Source organism: Bombina bombina, chromosome 8, assembly GCF_027579735.1.
Source record: "Bombina bombina isolate aBomBom1 chromosome 8, aBomBom1.pri, whole genome shotgun sequence".
Classification (NCBI taxonomy): domain Eukaryota; kingdom Metazoa; phylum Chordata; class Amphibia; order Anura; family Bombinatoridae; genus Bombina; species Bombina bombina.
In genome coordinates, this window is record NC_069506.1 from 220958279 (window position 1) to 220982033 (window position 23755).

The 23755-nt window shown below is 39.6% G+C and overlaps 1 protein-coding gene across 1 annotated transcript in view; it reads left to right on the top strand.

The window, feature by feature from the left end:
• Positions 1-23755, top strand: part of GRIK5 (glutamate ionotropic receptor kainate type subunit 5) — a 387182-nt gene that overhangs the window by 220341 nt on the left and 143086 nt on the right. Inside the window, exons 10-11 of the mRNA XM_053691035.1 lie at positions 5069-5176; positions 5422-5625. Of these exons, the coding sequence (XP_053547010.1) occupies positions 5069-5176; positions 5422-5625 (312 nt within the window). The remainder of the gene's footprint in view (positions 1-5068; positions 5177-5421; positions 5626-23755) is intronic.

A 23755-nucleotide genomic window follows, 5' to 3' on the forward strand; every position in this document is an offset into this window, starting at 1 on the left:
TCCTCAACGAAGCAGGGCGAAGTGGTCCTCCAGACGGGCAGAAGTCTTCATCCAAGCTGGCCAGAAGAGGTCCTCCAGATGGCAGAAGTCTTCATCCAGGCGGCATCTTCTATCTTCATCCATCTGGAGGCGGAGCGGCTCCATCTGCAATACATCCGATGCGGAGCATCCTCTTCCAACAAAGTCCAACTGAAGAATGAAGGTTCCTTTAAATGACGTCACCCAAGATGGCGTCCCTTCAATTCCGATTGGCTGATAGAAATCTTTTAAGGGCTATTTGTAATTTAGTATAGGGAAGGGCTTTTTATTATTTTACTTTATTAGGGGGATTAGATTAGGTGTAATTAGTTTAAAAAACTTGGAATTATTTTATTATTTTCTGTAATTTAGTGGGGTGTTTTTTTTCGTACTTTAGGTATTTTTTTTTTAATTGTATTTAGTTTAGGTAATTAATTTAATTATAGTGTAGTGTTAGGTGTAATTGTAACTTAGGTTATGATTTATTTTACAGGTAAATTTGTCTTTATTTTAACTAGGTAGTTATTAAATAGTTAATAACTATTTAATAACTATTGTACCTAGTTAAAATAAATACAAAGTTGCCTGTAAAATAAAAATAAACCATAAGCTAGCTACAATGTAACTATTAGTTATATTGTAGCTAGCTTAGGGTTTATTTTACAGGTAAGTATTTAGTTTTAAATTGGAATAATTTAATTAATGTTAGTTATTTTATTTAGATTTATTTAAATTATATTTAGGTTAGGGGGTGTTAGGGTTAGGGTTAGACTTAGGTTTAAGGGTAAAACATTTAATATAGTTGGGCGACGTTGGGGGTGGCAGATTAGGGGTTAATAAAAATAATGTAGGGTTCGGCGATGTTGGGGGCAGCAGATTAGGGGTTAATAAATATAATGTAGGTGGCGGCGGTGTCCGGAGCGGCAGATTAGGGGTTAATAATATTATGCAGGTGTCTGCGATGTCGGGGGCGGCGGATTAGGGGTTAATAAGTGTAAGATTAGGGGTGTTTAGACTCGGGGTTCATGTTAGAGTGTTAGGTGTAGACATAAAATGTATTTCCCCATTGGAATAAATGGGGCTGCTTTACGCTGCTTTTTTGCAGGTGTTAAAAAAAAATTCAGCCGGCTCTCCCCCATTGATTCTTATGGGGAAATCGTACACAAGCACGTTTACCTGCTTATCGCTAACGTAAGCAGCGCTGGTATTGAGGTGAGATGTGGAGCTAAAATTTTGCTCTACGCTCACTTTTTTGCGGCTACGCCGGGTTTCTAAAAACCCGCAATACCAGCGTTGTCTGTAGGTGAGCGGTGAGGGAAAACTGCTGGTTAGCAACACACAGCCTTACCGACAAAATTCGTAATCTAGGCGATAACTTGTTAAACAATCCTATACAATTTGGAATTTTAAAAATTCCATTACTAGAATAAAAATAGAAATCAATATAGACATACTTTAGTCATCTTTCAATTTTGTTTGTTGGAAGGAATTTAGAGAATTATACAAAACTTCCTATAGCTCAAGTTTAATAATAAAATGAAAAGATAAATTTATAAACAACAATCTGGGGGGTGCTGTGTATTGGCAAACTTACCACTAGATTTAGAGTTCTGCGGCCAAAGGGGTGCGTTAGCTACGCATGCTTTTTTCCCCCCGCACCTTTTAAATACCGCTGGTATTTAGAGTTCAAAGAAAGGGCTGCGTTAGGCTCCAAAAAGGGAGCGTACAGGCATATTTACAGCCACTGCAACTCTCAATACCAGCGGTGCTTACGGACGTGGCCAGCTTCAAAAACGGGCTCGTGCACGATTCCCCCATAGGAAACAATGGGGCCGTTTGAGCTGGAAAAAAATCTAACACCTGCAAAAAAGCAACGTTCAGCTCCTAACGCAGCCCCATTGTTTCCTATGGGGAAACACTTCCTAAGTCTGCACCTAACACCCTAACATGAACCCGAGTCTAAACACCCCTAACCTTACACTTATTAACCCCTTATCTGCCATCGCTGACCCCTGCATATTATTATTAACCCCTAATCTGCCACTCCGTACACCGCTGCAACCTACGTTATCCCTATGTACCCCTAATCTGCTGCCCCTAACACCGCCGACCCCTATATTATATTTATTAACCCCTAATCTGCCGCCCCCAACGTCGCTGCCACCTACCTACAATTATTAACCCCTAATCTGCCGACCGGACTTCACCGCTACTATAATAAAGTTATTAACCCCTAATCCGCCTCACTCCCGCCTCAATAACCCTATAATAAATAGTATTAACCCCTAATCTGCCCTCCCTAACATCACCGCTACTCTAATAAATTTATTAACCCCTAAAGCTAAGTCTAACCCTAACATTAACACCCCCCTAAGTTAAATATAATTTTTATCTAACAAAATAAATTAACTCTTATTAAAGAAATTATTCCTATTTAAAGCTAAATACGTACCTGTAAAATAAACCCTAATATAGCTACAATATACATTATAATTATATTGTAGCTATTTTAGGATTAATATTTATTTTACAGGCAACTTTGTATTTATTTTAACCAGGTACAATAGCTATTAAATAGTTAATGACTATTTAATAGCTACCTAGTTAAAATAATTACAAAATTACCTGTAAAATAAATCCTAACCTAAGTTACAATTAAACCTAACACTACACTATCAATAAATTAATTAAATAAAATACCTACAATTATCTACAATTAAACCTAACACTACACTATCAATAAATTAATTACATACAAATACCTACAAAGAAATACAATTAAAGGGACATTAAACACTAAATACATGCTAGATAGAATAATGCATTCAAAGAAAAGATTAGTCCATGACTAACATGTAGATGTATTTTTTAAAGTTTCATTAGTTGTTTAAAAAGTGACAAAATAAGTGTAAAGTTTTAGTGTCTATAAAACACTGGGAGCTGCCATGTTGTAACTTGTGTTACCTTCTCTGCTGTGGCCAATTAGGGTCAGTTATAAATAGAACACTAGAGTGTGCAGCCAATGGTTGTGCTGGATTTAACAGTGTTCTGCACTTCCATTTCTAGCAGGAACTGAAAAGCTCACACTTTTAGAATGGAATTACAGGCAAAGAGGACAAAATAAATAATGAAAGTGTATTGCAGAGTTGTTTTATTATATACAATTTATCATTTTATATCATCATCTCAAAGTGCTTAATGTCCCTTTAAATAAACTAACTAAAGTACAAAAATAAAAAAGAACTAAGTTACAAAAAATAAAAAAATAATTTACAAACATTATAAAAATATTACAACAATTTTAAGCTAATTACACCTACTCTAAGCCCCCTAATAAAATAACAAAGCCCCCCAAAATAAAAAAATGCCCTACCCTATTCTAAAATACAAATAGAAAAGCTCTTTTACCTTGCCAGCCCTTAAAAGGGCCTTTTGCGGGGCATGCCCCAAAGAATTCTGCTCTTTTGCCTGTAAAAAAAAACATACAATACCCCCCCTCAACATTACAACCCACCATCCACATACCCCTAATCTAACCCAACCCCCCCTTAAATAAACCTAACACTAAGCCCCTGAAGATCTCCCTACCTTATCTTCACCACCCCGGGTATCACCGATCCGTCCAGAAGAGGCTCTGAAATCTTCATCCAAGCCCAAGCGGGGGCTGAAGAGGTCCATCATCGGGCTGAAGAGGTCCATCATTCGGCTGAAGTCTTGATCCAAGCGGGCGCTGAAGAGATCAATCATCCGGCTGAAGTCTTCTATCAAGCGGCATCTTCAATCTTCTTTCTTCCGGATCCATCTTCATCCCACCGACGCGGAACATCCATCCTGGCCGACGACTTCCCGACGAATGACGGTTCCTTTAAGGGACGTCATCCAAGATGGCGTCCCTCGAATTCCTATTGGCTGATAGGATTCTATCAGCCAATCGGAATTAAGGTAGGAAAATTCTGAATGGCTGATGGAATCAGCCAATCAGATTCAAGTTCAATCCGATTGGCTGATCCAATCAGCCAATCAGATTGAGCTCGCATTCTTTTGGCTGATCGGAACATTTAAACATATATATTCGGAATATATAAAGAAAGAGACACACTCAGCTAAGACAGAACAAAAGCTAGAATAACTTCCATGCCTGTTCATTTTCAGTGCCACTCAGGGTGCATACTCTTTTAGCACACTATGCCTTTCCACAGAGAAAAAATATCCTGCCCAATGACAGTCCAGCGCCCAAAAACCAGGCAAATACCGAAATACCAGGCAATTCCTCTCTGAACAAGAGAAACAACAACCCCAGCTGATCGTTTCGGCCTTCTGTGGGCCTGGTCAGTGAGGTGCAGTTGCATCTCTCTAAGGGCATGTGTGCAAGGAGTCCACGTCTAGTTTCCCCCATTATTCTTAGGGAGACGTAAGAGCAATTTGCATAACTAAAAATAGTGTATATAGATATATATACATATACAGTATATATATATATATATATATATATATATATATATATATATATATATATATTGTATATACACATGTACATACATATATATATACACTTTGAAGCCCTTTCCACTCAAATACCTTAAAATATTTTTATAAAATTTTATAATGTGTTTTACTGTTTATTTACTGCAATTTTACATTCCAATGTTCTTCGCATAGTAGAAAAATGGTTACAATATCCGAAGTCCTAAAATTAGCGTGCATTGGGTTTCGCTTGCGTATAAACATTTTACTTTCAACTAGTAATACGCGTACTAATCCACCCACGTTAAAAATATATCTCCAGCTGTGTTTGCGCATGAGCGAAAGCTCTAAATATTGTGCCACTTGTAATATGGCCCTATGTCTGGTATAGAGAGTAAAAAAGCCTAAGAGTAGAAGAGCTCTCTGTTCTAAATGTTTAGTTGTAGATAAATAGTGTTCAATGGTGAAGAGGGTCAGATAAAAAGCACTTGGAGATGGTTGGAGATTCTGGGTGCAAAATATGGTTGAAAGCAGTTTAAGTTTCCAAAAATAGGTGAGATTTAACCTTAATGTTTTGTGCCTGTAGATCGGAGTCTGGTATTCCAATCGCACCCTGGCTATGAATGCCAGCAGCTTGGAAATTAATATTTCAAAGACTTTGGAGAACAAGACTCTGGTCGTCACCACCATCCTGGTGAGATCTGTGAATATTTGCTACCTTGTATATACTGTATCTTTCCTCTTCTCCATTTCTCTTTTCCTGTTCTTGTTTCCTGTTATGTTTGCTCTTATTTTGTTTACTGTACCATAGACATCCATCATTGGCATCTCTCTTGTAAATTTAACCATTTACCCCTTTTCCATAGCCAAAGAATCAGCCCTCCAATATCCATATGACCTCATATTTACCTTATTTAATATCCCATCATTCTGTAACAGGAAAATCCATATATGATGCGCAAAGCAAATTTTCGCTCCTTGTCAGGAAATGATCAGTATGAAGGCTTCTGTGCTGAGATGTTGAAGGAGCTGTCCAATCTCCTTCATTTTGACTACAAAATCAAACTGGTGGAGGATGGGCTTTATGGTGCTCCTGAACCTAATGGTTCCTGGACGGGAATGGTTGGCGAACTCATCAACAGGGTATGTGATATCTGACTTTTTCCCTAATAAGCCTTTGTGGTTTCAGATTTCAATTTTATTTTGTCGCTTTTGACCTGTATTTTTTTAATTATCTTTACAGTCAAGATCCAAATACATAGAATGTTAGAAATACTGGATTCCATTCCAGTCCATCAAAATTCTTGTGCAATATGCATTCTATCTTTAAAATCTATTTTGACCTGTTTTAAGAGGAAATTGTTCATGGCTTTTTTTTGTTTGTTTTAAAGTTTGCGTGCATACTTTTGAGAATGCTTTGTAAATACATATTTTTAGCTTTTTCATTAGCTAAAAATTTTTTTGTTTTTGTCTTCCGGTTAAGCAACACTTGTATTTTACATTTACTAATTACAATTTAGGAAAATAAATATTGTCTTTAATGAAATGTCAGAAGAATGTAGAAATAAAGATACCAGAAAATGGTTAATACTTAAAAGTGAATAGTTAATACAGGAAGATTAAGACAGAGGCAAAAGTCACAAAAGCTGCATGGGAAGTTAAAGGGATATGATACCCAAATGTTGAAGCACATGAAAGTGATGCAGCATAGCTGTAAAAAGCTGACTATAAAATATCACCTGAACATCTTTATGTAGAAAATGAAGATATTTTACCTCATATTTTCTAAGTATTTACACCCCCCTGTAAATAGACTTTAAGCAGCCAGTCAGGATGCTTGTTCTAGGATAAGTTAGGAAGTGTTCAACTTGCAGCTGGACAGCAGCTGAAGTATAACTGTTTACACAGCACTTACTCTGGTAAGCTGAAGAAAGTTTGAGGTAAAATACCTTTTTCACATAGAGATGTCAAGGTGATATTTTCCTGTCAGCTTTTTACAGTTATGCTGCATCACTTTCAAGTGATTTAGCATATGAGTTTTAATCCCTTTAAACAGTGGTCTAGTAGCAGAAGAAGTCACTGAAGGACTCATCTGATCTCTGCTGTAAGGACAGCACCCCAAAATGCCCTTTTTAGGGCTAGAACATTTTTTTTTTTTGCCTGTGTAATTTTGACTGTGAAACATCAGTCTGCTAGTGTAATCTAATTGCAGTTGCCTGCCTGAAGTGCCACCACTCATATCTGTAGCGTAAATTTTGTAAAAAAAAAACTTTTTTGACTGTGAAATATCAGTCTGCTAGTGTAATCTATAAGCAGTTGCCTGCCTGCCAGCGTGTGTGCCAGGCCCACTTGCCATCTAGTGCCACCACTCATATCTGTTGTAACAGTAGTGTAAATTTAAAAAAAAAAAACTTTTTTGACTGTGAAACATCAGTCTGCTAGTGTAATCTAATTGCAGTTGCCTACCTGCCAGTGTGTGTGCTAGGCCCACTTGCTAAGTGCCACCACTCATTTCTGTTGTAACAGTAGTGTACATTTTTTAAAAAAAAAACTTTTTTGACTGTGAAACATCAGTCTGCTAGTGTAATCTAATAGCAGTTGCCTGTCTGCCAGCGTGTGTGCCAGGCCCACTTGCCAACTAGTGCCACCACTCATATCTGTTGTAACAGTAGTGTAAATTTAAAAAAAAAACTTTTTTGACTGTGAAACATCAGTCTGCTAGTGTAATCTAATTGCAGTTGCCTGCCTGCCTGCCAGCGTGTGTGCCAGGCCCACTTGCCAACTAGTGCACTGCCACCACTCATATCTGTTGTAACAGTAGTGTAAATTTAAAAAAAACAAAACTTTTTTGACTGTGAAATATCAGTCTGCTAGTGTAATCTAATTGCAGTTGCCTGCCTGCCAGCGTGTGTGCCAGGCCCACTTGCCAACTAGTGCCACCACTCATATCTGTTGTAACAGTAGTGTAAATTTAAAAAAAAAAACTTTTTTGACTGTGAAACATCAGTCTGCTAGTGTAATCTAATTGCAGTTGCCTGCCTGCCAGCGTGTGTGCCAGGCCCACTTGCCAACTAGTGCCACCACTCATATCTGTTGTAACAGTAGTGTAAATTTAAAAAAAAAAACTTTTTTGACTGTGAAACATCAGTCTGCTAGTGTAATCTAATTGCAGTTGCCTGCCTGCCAGCGTGTGTGCCAGGCCCACTTGCCAACTAGTGCCACCACTCATATCTGTTGTAACAGTAGTGTAAAATTTTTTTAAAAAAACTTTTTTAACTGTGAAACATCAGTCTGCTAGTGTAATATAATAGCAGTTGCCTGCCTGCCAGAGTGTGTGCCAGGCCCACTTGGTATCCAACCTTGTGCAAATGGGGAGTTTGCGGTTGTGCAAATGGACTGTTTGCGGTTGTTTGCGGTGCGTTAAACGGGGAGTTTGGTCTGTCACTGTGAAGTGGGCGTAACCCTTACACCACCTGAACGATACAACATCATACCTGATGTTTTAAAGCACGTTATTCCAAACAATTTAGGAATTTTAGGTGATTTATGCCCTTTATGGATTAAAAACAGACTCTACATCAACTATGTAATTTTCCATGGGAGTTTTGCCATGGATCCCCCTCCGGCATGCCACAGTCCAGGTGTTAGTCACCTTGAAACAACTTTTACATCACTTTTGTGGCCAGAAAGAGTCCCTGTGGGTTTTAAAATTCGCCTGCCTATTGAAGTCAATGGCGGTTCGCCCGGTTCGCAAACTTTTACAGAAGTTCGCGTTTGCTGTTCGCAAACGCAAAATTTTAGGTTTGCGACATCACTATTGAGGATTAAAAACCTAAATATGATATTTGTTAGAGACATAGAAAATGCTTTAATTTGCTAGAGCACTTTCTTATAGCACTCAGATCGCATATATCTGTTCAACCGCTCCAAACTGTTAAACATTTAGTTAAAGTCGGTTCCAAGACCAGTAATGCATTTCTGTTCTTTAGCTTAACATGATAGAAAAAAGAAAAATTATCACACTACTTAGTTTTATTTTTTCAACAACGAGGGATATTGCCATTAGAGATTATTATTAAGCCTTAAATGTAATATATATCTGGCTAGTAGGTGCTATGTATCATCTGCAGCATTTACAAAAACAACTAAGAGAAGTTGAGAAAAGGATACATTTTAGCACTCAAATCCCTCAAAAATACTATGGTGGTTACATCACTCTACAAATTAAAATCAAACTTTATTGATAATAAAAATGGGTGAATTTAAAAACAGATGCTAGATACGGACTGGACACTGTGATATAATTGCTTATTATCAAAATAAAGAGCTGAATAAAATATTATTCATACAAGTCATGGGATACGTTCTAATACAAATAATATAAGATCTCTCTAATGGATTAGCTAAGTTGGCGCAAAAGTAACTGTGTGGTATAGAGGAAGGGCCAAAAGTGTGTTGAGATTAGTACTGTTGTGTTTGGGTGCTAATTTTAACCCCTTAGTGACCAGAGCACTTTTCCATTTTCTGACCGTCTGGGACCAAGGCTATTTTTACATTTCTGCGGTGTTGTGTTTAGCTGTAATTTCCCTCTTACTCATTTACTGTACCCACACATATTATATACTGTTTTTTCTCACCATTAAATGCACTTTCTAAAGATACCATTATTTTCATCATATCTTATAATTTACTATAAAAAAAATATAAAATATGAGGAAAAAATGGAAAAAACACACTTTTTCTAACTTTGACCTCCAAAATCTGTTACACATCTACAACCACCAAAAAACACCCATGCTAAATAGTTTCGAAATTTTGTCCTAAGTTTAGAAATACCCAATGTTTACATGTTCTTTGCTTTTTTGCAAGTTATAGGGCAATAAATACAAGTAGCACTTTGCTATTTCCAAACCACTTTTTTCAAAATTAGCGTTAGTTACATTGGAACATTGATATCTTTCAGGAGTCCCTGAATATCCCTTGACATATATATATATATATATATATATATATATATATATATATATATATATATATATATATATATATATACACACACATATATATATATATATATATATATATATATATATATATACACACACATATCTATATATATATATATATATATATATATATTTTAGAAGACATCCCAAAGTATTGATCTTGGCCCATTTTGGTATATTTCATGCCACCATTCCACCGCCAAATGCGATCAAATAAAAAAAATTGTTTACTTTTTCACAAATTTTTTCACAAACTTTAGGTTTCTCACTGAAATTATTTACAACAACTTGTGCAATTATGGTATAAATGGTTGTAAATGCTTCTCTGGGATCCCCTTTGTTCAGAAATAGCAGACATATATGGCTTTGGCCTTGCTTTTTGAAATTAGAAGGCCGCTAAATGCCGCTGCGCACCACACATGTATGATGCCCAGCAGTGAAGGGGTTAATTAGGGAGCTTGTAGAGTTAATTTTAGCTTTAGTGTAGTGTAGTAGACAACCCAAAGTATTGATCTAGGCCCTTTTTGGTATATTTCATGCCACCATTTCACCGCCAAATGCGATCAAATAAAGAAAAAACTTTACATTTTTCACAATTTTAGGTTTCTCACTGAAATTATTTACAAACAGCTTCTCTAGGATCCCCTTTATTCAGAAATAGCAGACATATATGGCTTTGGCGTTGCTTTTTGGTAATAAGAAGGCCTCTAAATGCTGCTGCGCACCACACTTGTAATATGCCCAGCAGTTAAGTGGTTAATTCGGTAGCTTGTAGGGTTCATTTTTAACTTTAGTGTAGAGATCAGCCTCCCACCTGACACATCCCACCTCTGATCACTCCCTGACCCCCCTCAAATAGCTCTCTTCCCTCCCCCACCTCACAATTGTCACCACCATCTTAAGTACTTGCAGAAAGTCTGCCAGTACTGAAATAGAAAGCATTTGTTATTATTTTTTTTATTTTTTTATTTTTTTTACATACAGTCTGCAGTTTATTTCAAAAAATTGTTTTCTGTAGTGTAGCTGCCCACCCTCAATAATCTACATCCCTCCCTCTCCCTTACAAAACATCGGAGATCCCCCCTCTGCATCAGTCATATTTTTTTTTATTGTGTGCACTGCCACCGCCAACAACGGCGATCATCACACCAAAACCGAATCCGGATACTGACATGTTTGGACCGCCCACCCACCTCCCATAGTAGCTCCCACCCACCAACGAATGTTAGCATTGATGGCCTCTGCATCGTGGGTAAAATAGGGGATTGCAGTGATGCCTCAATATCGAGGCATCACTACAATACCCTAGAAGCAGCTGGAAGCGATTAAGATCGCTTCCAGTGCTTCAAACCCCAGAGGACGAGCCAGGAATGTTCTTGGTCGTTAAGGGTGTGTTTTTGTAGAACGTTCCTGGCATGTCCTCGGTCGTTAAGGGGTTAACCAACGTTAGAACATTAGACCAAATATAGGCAGTGCATGGAGCCAATTCAGAAATCCGTAAATATGGGAAGTTAGTGTTCCCACGAATTGCCTAGCTTCAATAGTGGACCAAAATATTAGGCCTATGTACTAAACATAAACGTCTGATCAGGGTATGCTAATAATATAAATATAACTAGAATAACTGTATGGTGTTTGCCGAAAAGCAGGCTGCCGAGTTATATTAAAGGGACAGTCCAAAAAAACTTTCATGATTTAAATAGGGCATGCAATTTTAAACCACTTTGCAATTTACTTTTATTACCAATTTTGCTTTGTTCTCTTGGTATTCTTAGTTGAAAACTAAACCTAGGAGGTTCATATGCTAATTTCTTAGACCTTGATGGCCGCCTCTAATCTAAAAGCATTTTGACAGTTTTTCACCACTAGAGGGCGATAGTTCATGTGTTTCACATAGATAACATTGAACTCAGGCATGTGAAGCTCCTAGGAGTCAGCACTGATTGGCTAAAAATGCAAGTCTGTCAAAAGAACTGAAATAAGGGGGCAGTTTGCAGAGGCATAGATACAAGGTAATCACAAAGGTAAAAAGTATATTATTATAACTTTGTTGGTTATGCAAAACTGGGGAATGGGCAATATAGGGATTATCTACCTTTTTAAACAACAATTCTGGTGTTTACTGTCCCTTTAATAAAAGTTATAGCACAACCAATCCTTCTAAATAATAAAGTTGGTGGTTATGTTAAACCCAATAAATATCTGGTGTTAGTGCTATAGCAATTTGGTGCAAATTCGAAACAGCGTCTGATAGCTTCAGACTGCTAACGGCAATACATAAAGACTTTCGTAATGTGTTTAAATACAAATAGTGAGTGTACCCACAAATCTCCTAGTTCTGGTCAAGTTACTATGGCATTTGCTCAATTGTATATGCCACAAAATTACCTAGAGACTTGGAGTTCCAACCCACTATTATGATAAATATACTTGATGAAACATCCTAATATCTTAATAGTCTTAAATTAGTGCTGATATAATTGCACAGGAGTATCTAAACAACAATCAGACATTGTCTGTAAAAAAATTAATTTCATCAACAATGTCTGTTACTATGTAATTAATAATTAAAACGCATGATCGCTTATGACCACAACTATCCTCTTTGTAGTTTACTTAACTATTGCATATAGAGCGGATATATTAGAAATCAGTGCCAGCGCTTGCATAAGGCAAACAGGCAGCCGCCTTAGTGCGCCCCAGCAGGGTGGGCGCCAAGAGCGGGAGGGATTTGCCTGTCAAACCAGCGTGACGTAAGCGGTAAGATCACTTCTGCGTCTGGCTGCAAGTTTGAAGTCTGCTCTGTGGCCGTGCTTTGTGGTGCTCTTGCCGCGCTGCCTAAGAAGAGCCTCAGTGACTGTTAGCCTGTCTGTGCACACAGTACACAGTGACGTGTGGAGTCTGTCTGATCTCACTCTGAGAGGGAAATGGGAAATTGTGGCACGGTTTGGATGCCTGGTGGCACGCACAGCCTCAGCCACGTGAGTGATGCCCACCCGACCCGGACCCGCGGTATTGCAGCCAGCAGTGAGAACTTGAAGAAGAGGACTGAAGGTAGGAGCCAGGGTCTGACTCCGTGGGTGGAAATTCAATTCCCATTCCATTTATAGTATGACATATCAGCTATTATTAGACTAGATCACGGCCCCCTTTTATTGGTATACCCCAAATGTGTAGTATTTATGAGAGAGGTTAGCAGTGGTCACATGACGGATCTAAGGATATAAACCCCCCAGATATCAACTGTTCTTGGGGCTCTACCCTTTCAAATGAAGCATCTTGGGGTCTGCTTCTCTTGTTGGGGGTTATAGGCTTTTATAATGTCACAACCCCCCAAAATAAGATTAAAGCTGTAAGGTTTTTAATACTGTTATGATGGATCACCTGCTAAGTTTTTTTGTATAAGGGATCATTTGTTCTCTATATTGTACGTGAGGAAGATTGGGACTTCCTGTATCCTCCTTACCTTACATTAGTTAACTAGTGCCTAGTGGTGCAGTGGTTTCCATCTTGGTGTTTTATTTAAAAGGATACACTTATGTCTTTAGGGGTCGCTCCGTCTGATGCAGGGACTGAGATATGGGCTATGGTATACAGTTCACACATGTGCTATGGGGTAGTGCAGTTGTATATCTGTATTATACCATTGTGCCTCATTTTCCCCACACGTGGACAGGATGATAAAGAAATGTGAAGGACAAAGGAAAGCTGTGTGGCATTTTATATTTCATAATCATAGGCTATTAGCCTAACTTAGTTAAATTAAATCTATGGGTACCATAGCAGTAACTGTAGCACTCTTTTACACGTGCCTACATTGCCTGCACATTAGCCTATATTCTTTTAGTTTAGTGTGGTGTTTAATAAGTAATATGCTACATAAGTAAATAAAGGATAATAAAGGAGCAGTCATGAAAAAGGCCAATATATTTAAATAAAATGAATTATTCATGATGCATGATTAATTTTATTTAAAAATATTATCCTTTTTAATTTAAATAGAATTGAACTGGCTCACTGTTATATATACATATAGGCTGGGGCATGGCAGACTTTGCCTTGGCTTGGGGCTGGGGCCCATGCCACTGCCAGTGAGGTGTATGCACAATACTTTACTTCTGGTTTTTTTTTTAATCTCTTTCCAGGGAGCAGGCCAGGGGTTAAAGTAAATTTTTGGGCAATGCTAGTGGGAAATTGGGACAATAGTGAAGGAATATTGATGTGCATGGTCATGATATTAAGCATGGTAATGATGGTGTTGCATGAAAATGCCAGTTTATTCTGTAGGAAACAGGGATTTTCAATTGATATATGTAGGGCTATGATTATGTTCTGTACCACATTACATTTTTTAATATAAGTTTAACTTATTTGTTAAAAACTTTATTTAAAGCCATAAAACACATTTTGAACTAACTGCAGGCAAATTAATTTAACTTTTTGCTCTATTAGGTTGGTGGTATTGTCAGGGGATTTTATGTTGTCGTGGTGGGGATTTGGGGCAGGGGGGTGTCAAAAGGCACCTTCGCCTATGTATACAAAAATCCTTGCACCAGCCCTCTTAGAAATTTACATTCTCCTTGTATCAGAATACGTATGCTATAATATTGACAGCTCAATTTACCGGTGTACTACCATTAGTTTTATAGCTCAATTATAAATCAGTTCAGTTACCAGTTAATACCGTTATCTAGACATATTAAAAATAGGGTCCCATTAGCCCTCTCCCTCTAACATGTTTCGCTGGCAACCCGGCTTTCTCAAAAGGCTTTTTATGACGTAAACATGCCTATTATATGTGTTGACAAATCATATTATCTGTGTGTCATTGCACATACACTCTTGATGGAGTATTAGACATTTCAAATTGATACTTAGTATATTACTGTATTCAATATAGGATACAACTATAGAAAATGTTATGAATTCCCAAGCTAAGTGTGTGAATATAAATTGAAATATGGGTAGTTCCTCTATACCACACAGTTATTTTTACGCCAACTTAGCTAATCCATTAGAGAGATCTTATATTATTTGTATTAGGAAGTATCCCATGACTTGTATGAATAATATTTTATTCAGCTCTTTATTTTGATAGTTAGCAATTATATCACAGTGTCCAGTCAGTATCTAGTATCTGTTTTTAAATTCACCCATTTTTTATTATTAACAATAGAGTTTGATTTTAATTTGTAGAGTGATGTAACCACCATAGTATTTTTTTTGGATTTGAGTGCTACAATGTATCCTTTTCTCAGCTTCTCTTAGTTGTTTTTGTAAATGCCTTAGCTTAACATGGCCAGTAATAGACGGGCTACGCACATATGCTGCTTGTGATTGGCTTACCAGTCTGTGTTCAGCTCAGGTTTGGCAGTACACTGAGGATCAAGTGTTTGCCTTAACTAGATGTTTAAGCTCTTTGTTGGGGTTAAACACATAGTAATGTTAACATAACAGTTCAACAAGAAAAGATCTTACATATTAGAGCAGTGAAGGCCAACTGGTGGCCTTTCAACCTATTTTTTTCGTCTCAGAGTGGGTTGCCATCTGGCCAGTGTTTTACCATCCCTGTTGTATGATAGGACTGGGCACAGGGCCATGTGGAGGAATTGAGATGGCGCAGTATACGCAGAGGCACTGTCAGGGTTTTTTCCCTGTTGTGTTTGCCATGTGCTGCTGGCAGCCATTTTACTCACCTCTCTTCCTGACTATGGTGCATTGTGGGGGATGCTGATCATTTCCTGCACTTTCTTTTATGGCCAGACTGGTGTGCATCATCCATGTGAGACAGGAATCAGTCTCAGAATTGTGATGTCATCAATTATTATTTAAAGAGCCTCTGTTCAGTATGCTTTGCCTTTGCGTTGTCTCAGACTTGTTTTTGAGAGTTCCTGGGTATTACCTGGCTGCCTGACGTCCTTCCTGGTTCCTGATCCCTGGCTTGTTCCTGACTCTGCTGTTTTCCTTGTTCCTGATTCCGGCTTGTCTGACTATTCGCTTTGGCTCCTGACTCGGCTCGTCTGACTACCAGCTCTGGTTTTGACTCCTGGCTTGTTATTTGACTTGTGGACTTTTTTTATTATTTTTTGCTATTAATAAAGGTGTGATTATTTTTGCACTTCTCGTCTCAGTCTGATTCCTGGCACCCTGACATTACGCAAAGGCCATGAATCCTAATGCTGCTAATTATCCACCTTTACCTTCCATCGTTTCCAGGATGGATGTATAGGATCACCGCTTGGATCAATTTGCACTAGCCCTGCAAACCCTGCTGACTCGCACTGCACATTTGGACCAAAGTGTCCCGCAAGTTATGGCTGCTCCTGTTTCCGCTTTTGCACCTATGCCTACCAGGAGCTTGTCCGGTTCTGCACCTCTACCTCAGCGATATGGAGGCGATCCTATTCAGTGCAGAGGGTTTTTGAACCAGGTGGGCATTTACTTTGAGATGTTACCTCAAGCGTTTCCCTCTGACAGAGCTAAGGTGGGATTTCTCATCTTGTTACTCTCTGACACAGCTCTTGCCTGGGCTAATCCCTTGTGGGAGACTAATAAACCTGTTATTTCAAATTACCCTGAATTTGTGGCCTCCTTTCGAAGGGTATTTGATGTTCTGGTTCGCTCCTCCTCTGCTTCTAAACGACTCATGTCCATTCAGCAAGGTACAAGATCTGTTGCTCAGTATTCTATTGAGTTCCGTACGCTTGCCGCAGAGGTAGGTTGGAACAATGAAGCCCTTTTGCCGACTTCTTTCATGGGCTCTCTGATGCGATTAAAGGCGAAGTTGCTGCCAGAGATTTACCAGAGGATCTCGAGGCATTGGTGTCTTTTTTTTATCCTAATTGACATCAGACTCAGAGAGAGGCCCCCTACACGGCCGGGAAACGCTCACACCTAAGGTCCTGTCGGAGGCAGATCTTGGGTGGTTTATCCTCGTCCCCGGAACCGCTTAAGGAGAAACCTTTGGTCACGGTTGTCCTTTCCTGGGTGGACTCCTCCATAGTTACTCAGGCTCTTGTTGACTCCGGTGCTGCAGGCTATTTCATTGACAGTGCTTTTGTATCAAAGCACTCCATTCCTGTTTTGCCTCGGTCCATTCCACTTGCTATTGAGGCCATTGATGGCAGGCCCCTTCAGCCCGCACTCGTTACTCACGAAACTGCTCTGTTTTATATCCAAAAGCATATGGTTATATCTCTATAGCATATACACATATTTCATTTCCAAAAAATTTGAAATAAAAGCTATTTTCATGCTATTTTCTACCTGATGTAACTGATGTATATTGAGGCTGTTTATAATTATCTGTACATAGCGCATATTGCTAGCAAACATTAATGACAATCCTAAGAAAGAGAGCTAGCCCCAAGTAAAAAAACAAACAAACACATTCTATATAAGGACATGCTTGGGATATTAAATATTAATCCTAGTATCCATCATTCAAGATAAGGCGTAAATATTTATTGCCGCTATACTCGTTAATAAAAGCATAGTGTATATAACATCTGTAAATGCATGAAGAAAAGAACACCTTTTACAGGAAAGGCGCAACATTTATTTCCTCGTTCAGGTCATTAGGTTTGAGGGTATTCATATTATGGATCCATTTACATTTACATTTGTTTTTTACTTGGGGCTAGCTCTCTTTCTTAGGATTGTCATTAATGTTTGCTAGCAATATGCGCTATATACAGATCATTAAAAACAGCCTCAATATACATCAGTTACATCAGGTAGATAATAGCATGAAAATAGATTTTATTCCAAATTTTTTGGAAATGAAATATGTGTATATGCTATAGATATATAACCTTATGCTTTTGGGTATAAAACAGATTCTTTCCTAGAAAACTACTTTGTGGTGCCCTTGAAGTGTTGAAACATTAAATAAGCAATAAAGGGAAAATGCTATAAATGTATAAAATAGGAGTTTATTGTAGAGATACATGTTCATAATAGATACTCTTTCGATACAATGATGCCTTCTAAAGTAGGACTATACGTCAGACAGGAAGTACACTACCTGGAACTTCCTGAAACCGTTTAAATTCCTGGAGGGGATTTCAACTTAGTAGGAAATGATATGCCATGAGGAAGTCGCATACAATTCTCCCTGCAGCGAAAAACGTGTAGCGTTTGTGTTTTTAGTCCTCGGCTAGGCCAGCCGAGGGATCCTTATCTCATGGTGCCGTTGGGACTATATCCGATGATTCAATAGAGCGAGGTAAAGCGAAGTCAATAGCTGCTGGATTAGAACATAGCAGTTAGAGACGCAGATGAATGGATCTCCAAGTCAAACAGCACAACCCATCTATCTTCAGTGACTGATTCTGACACGGCAGATGCTGCAACAAGAAGACCAGTGAGATCCAATCTGTTTTGCACTACATTACTAGGGTCCCTTGGGCAAGGTTATACCTCAGTAGGTTGCACCCTGTATAAAGTATACACAGTGTGTGATTTGGGAGCCTCACGGATATATACCTGCCTAACACTGGTCTGTGCTAAATATCCACATATCTGCATACTAACTACCTGCTTGCTGCCTCACCGCACTTACCAGATTTAAGCTTGCCATTATAAATTGCTGGGGAAATCGGCTTTACTGCTGCTGCTAGTGCTACTGCTAATTATCATTGCTGCTGCTCACTAACACAGCGCTATATTGTTGGACTTACACTCGCTTATGTCCACTCTATAACTATCTACATTTTGCATTCTTTGGATTACAAATTAAGGATTCTAATGGGGAATAACATTATTACAGGAATGGATTTTTCTTATGCTCCCTAGGCCCTTATAGGCAACAAGAAAATGGGACACCTATAACCCCACTATCATGATCCATAAGAGCTCTTATACTGAAATGAGACTAGTACATCATCCCAATGGCCATTGGTAGAAAGGCATCATATATTAGCAATTTAGTATATGCATTATATTTTTTATTGCACTAATTACATAGGATTAATTGTTGAATAAATATATATTTTTGTATTTATATTTAGAAGCATCTGTTTGTTTATGGGAAGGGGATCTGTTTCCATCCACACAGGGACCTCCACACTCAGTGGTTAATAGCTTTATCCTCTCATTTGATTATTTATAGATTGTACTTGCATAGGGCATACTTTGTTTCTTTATTTTTCTATCTTCTTTTTTTCTCTAATTATTTATATAAATTTGTACCAAAATACCATCAGATTTATGTAGAAATATGTATTTTTTTAAATAAATATAACATATTCTTCTATGTGAAGAACATTGAAATGTGAAATATTTATATTTTCATGTTGGGTTAAAGCATGTGAGAAAAAGCAATCGGGTTCGCATGAGAGTAGGGTGCTTTTTTAAGCTTTTCACGCTCCATTGAAGTCTACGAGGGAATACGTTAACACGGTCAAGATATTCTAAGTTTGGCTTTTTGCATGCGCCATAAACTTTTAACTTATAAAGCCAGCAGTACCTGATGCATGCAAAAAGCTTCTAGTGGGAATTAGCACGTGAGCAGGAGCGATAAATAGTGCTTCACTCGTAATCTAGCCCTGTATTCTTACTGGTATCTCTGTATAACTTGTAAAGCAGCAAGCTGCTAACACCAGGGCCATAATGCACGTGAGAGCCTATATGTATGTGCTTGTTTGTATGTTTGTGCCTATATGTGTGTAATTGTGTATGGATAAATGCATGAATATGCATTTGAATCCGGAAGGGGGTTATTGAACAGAGGGGATTAATCACATAATTTATTTTATTATCATTATGCTGCAACATGTGTGAGATGAGACTCAGGCAGATGTTGGAATGTACAGGTTTTAATTTCGTTTTGGGTAAACTGCGCAGCCTGTTAGGCTCAGCACGCTTTTTCCTATAGCAGGGGCGGTCCTGCATGGCGCTCCACGTGACCAGGTGTGGTCACATTGATTTCCTTTTTTCCTGACCATGTGGTTTACCGGAGACAAAGTGGTTTCTCTGTTTGGCCTGGGTCATAGGAGGTGGTGAGTGCCCCAGCCATTAGGGTTATAAAGGTGCCATTTTATCTTATTTTATATAGTCTGCTTTATAAACGCAAGCTATGGAGGACTCTGATACATTAGAGGGTAATCCCTCTTTACCTAAGTCTAATACCTGTCTATATTGTGAGGAGGCCTCTGTATACCCGCCTGCTCAATTATGTTCCACATGCCTTGATAGGGTAATCATGTCAAGGAAAGTCAATATGTTTAGTACCACTGAGCCGTCCACCTCTGAGGAGTCTCCATCCGTGAGGTGCGCACCCTACAGTCATCTCCTAACACACATGCATCTTCCCATAGCATTCCTAATCCTCCATCTGGAGGGGCCCTTTTACCGCCAGACTTTACTGAGCAGTTACAAATGGCAGTGTCTGCGGCCTTCAGTGCTTTACCTCACCCTGCTAAGCACAAGCGAAAGGTCAAATATTGCTATCCTTCCTCATGGGTCATCTACTAGCTTATTGGATTTATCTGATACAAGATTATCCATTGATGAAGATACCTCTGATACTTCAGAGGATGCTCTTTCTGGGTCAGAATCTGCTGCCTCTAAGCCAGACTTTAGACTTAGGATTGAACATTTTTGCTTTCTGCTAAAGAAAGTTTTGGCTACTTTAGAGGTTCCAGAGTCTAAATTGCCTGAGTAACCTTGTATTCCTAAATTAGACAAGGTCTATGAGGACAGGGTTATACCACAGACTTTCCCGGTTCCCCTAAAGATGGCAAACATTATTAAGAATGAATGGGAAAGAATTGGTTCGTCATTTTCCCCTTCTTCTTCCTTTAAGAGATTATTACCGATTCCGGACTCTCAATTGGAGTTGTGGGGTTCCATCCCCAAGGTGGATGGCGCTATCTCCACACTTGACTTGCTAAGAGCAATACTATCCCGCTTGAGGATAGTTAATTGTTTAGGGAGCCCATGGATAAGAAGATAGAAACTCTTTTAAGAAAGATGTTTCAACATACGGGATATTTGTTTCAACCGGCAAATATGCAAATATGCAGATTATTCGCCTGAATGTCAAGGCTTTAGGTTTTTCTGTTCAAGCCCATAGGGCACTCTGGCTGAAGTCTTGGTTTGTGGACATGACTTCGAAGCCAAGACGTCTTTCCCTCCCATTTAAGAGAAGTTTTCTTTATGGTCCAGGCCTGGATTCAATTATCTCCATGGTTACTAGAGGCAAAGGTGCCTTTTTACTGGAGGATAAGAAGAACAAACCTAAGGGACAAGGTCCTAATTTTTTATCCTTTTGTCCGGATAAATACCAGCAGCCCTTCCGCAAAGCCTGAGCAATCCAAGGGGACTTGGAAGCCGGTTCAGTTCTGGAATAAATCCAAGCAGAACAAGAATCCCGCCGAGTCAAAGTTGGCATGAGGGGGAGGCCCCCGATCCGGCTCTGGATCTTGTAGGTGGCAGACTGTCACTGTTTTTGGAAGCTTGGTTTGGAGACGTGCAAAACCCATGGGTCCTGGATGTCATCGCTCAGGGATACAGGATAGGTTTCAAGTCTCATCCACCCAGGGACAGATTCCTCTTGTCAAACCTGTCTTCAAGGCCAGAAAAGAGAGAAGCATTTCTAGGGTCTGTGAGGGACCTCTCCTCCCTGGGAGTCATTGTACCATTTCCTCTGGCAGAAAGAGGTCTGAGATACTACTCAAACCTTTTTTGTGGTCCCAAAGAAGGAGGGAACATTTTCCCCGATTCTGGACCTAAAGTGCTTAAACTAATTCCTATCTGTCTCCTCGTTCAAGATGGAGACGATAAGGTCCATCCTTCTTTTTGTTCAGGAAGGACAGTTCATGACCACGATAGATCTGAAGGACACTTCAAGTTCCTAAGGTTTGCATTCCTGGACCAGCACTTCCAGTTTATTGCTCTTCCGTTTGATCTAGCTACTGCTCCAAGAGTTTTTGCAAATGTTCTAGGGACTCTGCTTGCAGTGGCCAGAACCAGAGGTATAACAGTAGCTCCATACGTGGACGATATTCTGGTTCATGCACTATCCTGTCGTCTGGCAGAAGACCACTCGAAAGATCTTCTTTTTCTTCTTCGATCTCATGGATGGAAGATAAACTTTGAGAAGAGTTCTCTTGTTCCCAGTACCAGGGGGGAATTCCTGGGTACTATAATAGACTCCATATCCATGAGGATATTCCTTACACACTAGAGATGTCACAAGCTAACTTCCAATTGTATTGCCCTTCAGACTTCCTTAAGGCTCTCTGTGGCTCGGTGTATGAAGGTGATTGGTCTCATGGTGTCCAGCATGGACATCATTCCTTTTGCCAGATTCCATCTCAGACCACTTCAGCTGTGCATGCTGAGACAGTGGAACGGCAATCATTCGGATCTGTCTCAACAGATTTCTCTGGACAACCGGTTGAGAGAATTGCTCTCTGGTGGCTCTGTGCAGATCATCCTGGGAGATCGTGACTACGGACACAATTCTCTCAGGATGGGGAGCTTTTTGGGGTTCCAGGAATGCACAGGTCCTGTGGACTCGAGAGGAATCTCTCCTCCTGATCAACATTTTGGAACTTCGAACGATCTTCAACGCTTTGAAGGCTTGGCCTCTTCTGAGTTTGTCCCAGTTTATCAGATTCCAATCAGACAACATTACCTTGGTGGCTTACATCAACCATCAGGGGGGGAATGAGGAGCTTCCTATCAATGAGGGAGATATCTCGGATTCTGGAATGGGCGGAGACCCACAACTGCTTGCTGTCAGCAATCCACATTCCGGGTGTGGACAATTGGGAAACAGATTTTCTCAGCAGACAATCCTTTCATCTGGGGGAATGGTCTCTCCATCCCAAGGTGTTTGCGGAGATTTGCAACAGATGGGGACCGAAGATAGATCTCATGGTGTCCCTGCTCAATTCAAAGCCACCCAGATATGGGTCTCGGTCCAGGGATCCTCAGGCGGAGCTGATAGCTGCATTAGCAGTGCCTTGGAGTTTCAATCTGATTTACATTTTTCCGCTGTTACCACTTCTCCCTCATGTAGTGGCCCGCATCAAGCAGGAGCAAGCATCAGTGATTCTAATTGCTCCATCGTGGCCACGAAGTATGTGGTTTGCGGACCTGATGGGGTTACCTTGTTGCAGGGATCTGCTGAAACAGGGTCCTTTTGTTCATCAAAATCTAGATTCTCTGAGGCTGATTGCATGGGGATTGAATGCTTAGTCCTTGCCAAGAGGGGGTTCTCTAAGAGTGTTATTGATACTCTCATTGAAGCTTGTAAGCCGGTTACTCGTCGCATCTATCATAAGGTGTGGAGGACCTACTTATTCTGGTGTGAAGAACAGGGATTCCCCTGGCATAAGGTCAGGGTTTCCAGGATTCTTTCCTACCTCCAGGATGGCCTGGAGGAGGGCCTTTCTGCTTGTTCCCTTAAGGGGCAGATTTCGTCCCTATTTGTTTTACTGCACAAGAGGCTTGCTGAGCTTCCAGATGTTCAGTCTCTTGTTTGGGCTCTGAATAGAATCAGGCTGATCTATTGCTCCTCCTTGGAGTTTAAATATTATTCTTAAGGTTTTGCAGAGGGCTAAGTTAAGTTACTGTCTTGGATGGTTCATTTTCTACTGGCTATTTCTTCGGCGCGCATAGTATCTGAGATTGCTGCCTTGCTTGTGAGCCCCCTTACCTAGTATTCCATGCTGATAAGGCTGTTCTTCGTACTGGGTTAGGTTTTCTTCCTAAGGTCGTTTCAGATCGCAACATCAATCAGGAGATTGTGGTTCCTTCCTTGTGTCCTAATCCTTCTTCTTCAAAGGAGAGGTTACTTCATAATTTGGATGTGGTTCGAGGCTTGAAGTTCTATCTTCAGGCTACAAACGAATTTAGACAGACTTCTTTGTTGTCTATTCTGGGAAGCGTAGGGGCAGAAGGCCTCTTCCACTTCCTTGTCTTTTTGGTTGAGGAGCATTATTCGCTTAGCATATGATACAGCGGGACATAAGCCTCTTCAGAGAATGAAGGCACATTAAACTTGAGCTGTGGCTTCCTCTTGGGCCTTCAAGAATGAGGCTTCTATGGATCAGATTTGTAGGGCGGCTACCTGGTCCTCCTTACATACCTTTTCAAAATTTTACAAATTTGACGTTTTTGCTTTGGCTGAAGCAGCTTTCGGGAGAAAGGTTTTGCAGGCTGTGGTGCCCTCAGAATAGGGTCCACCTCTCTTTTTACCCTCCCATTTTCATTCAGTGTCCTCTAGAGCTTGGGTATATGTTTCCCACAAGTAA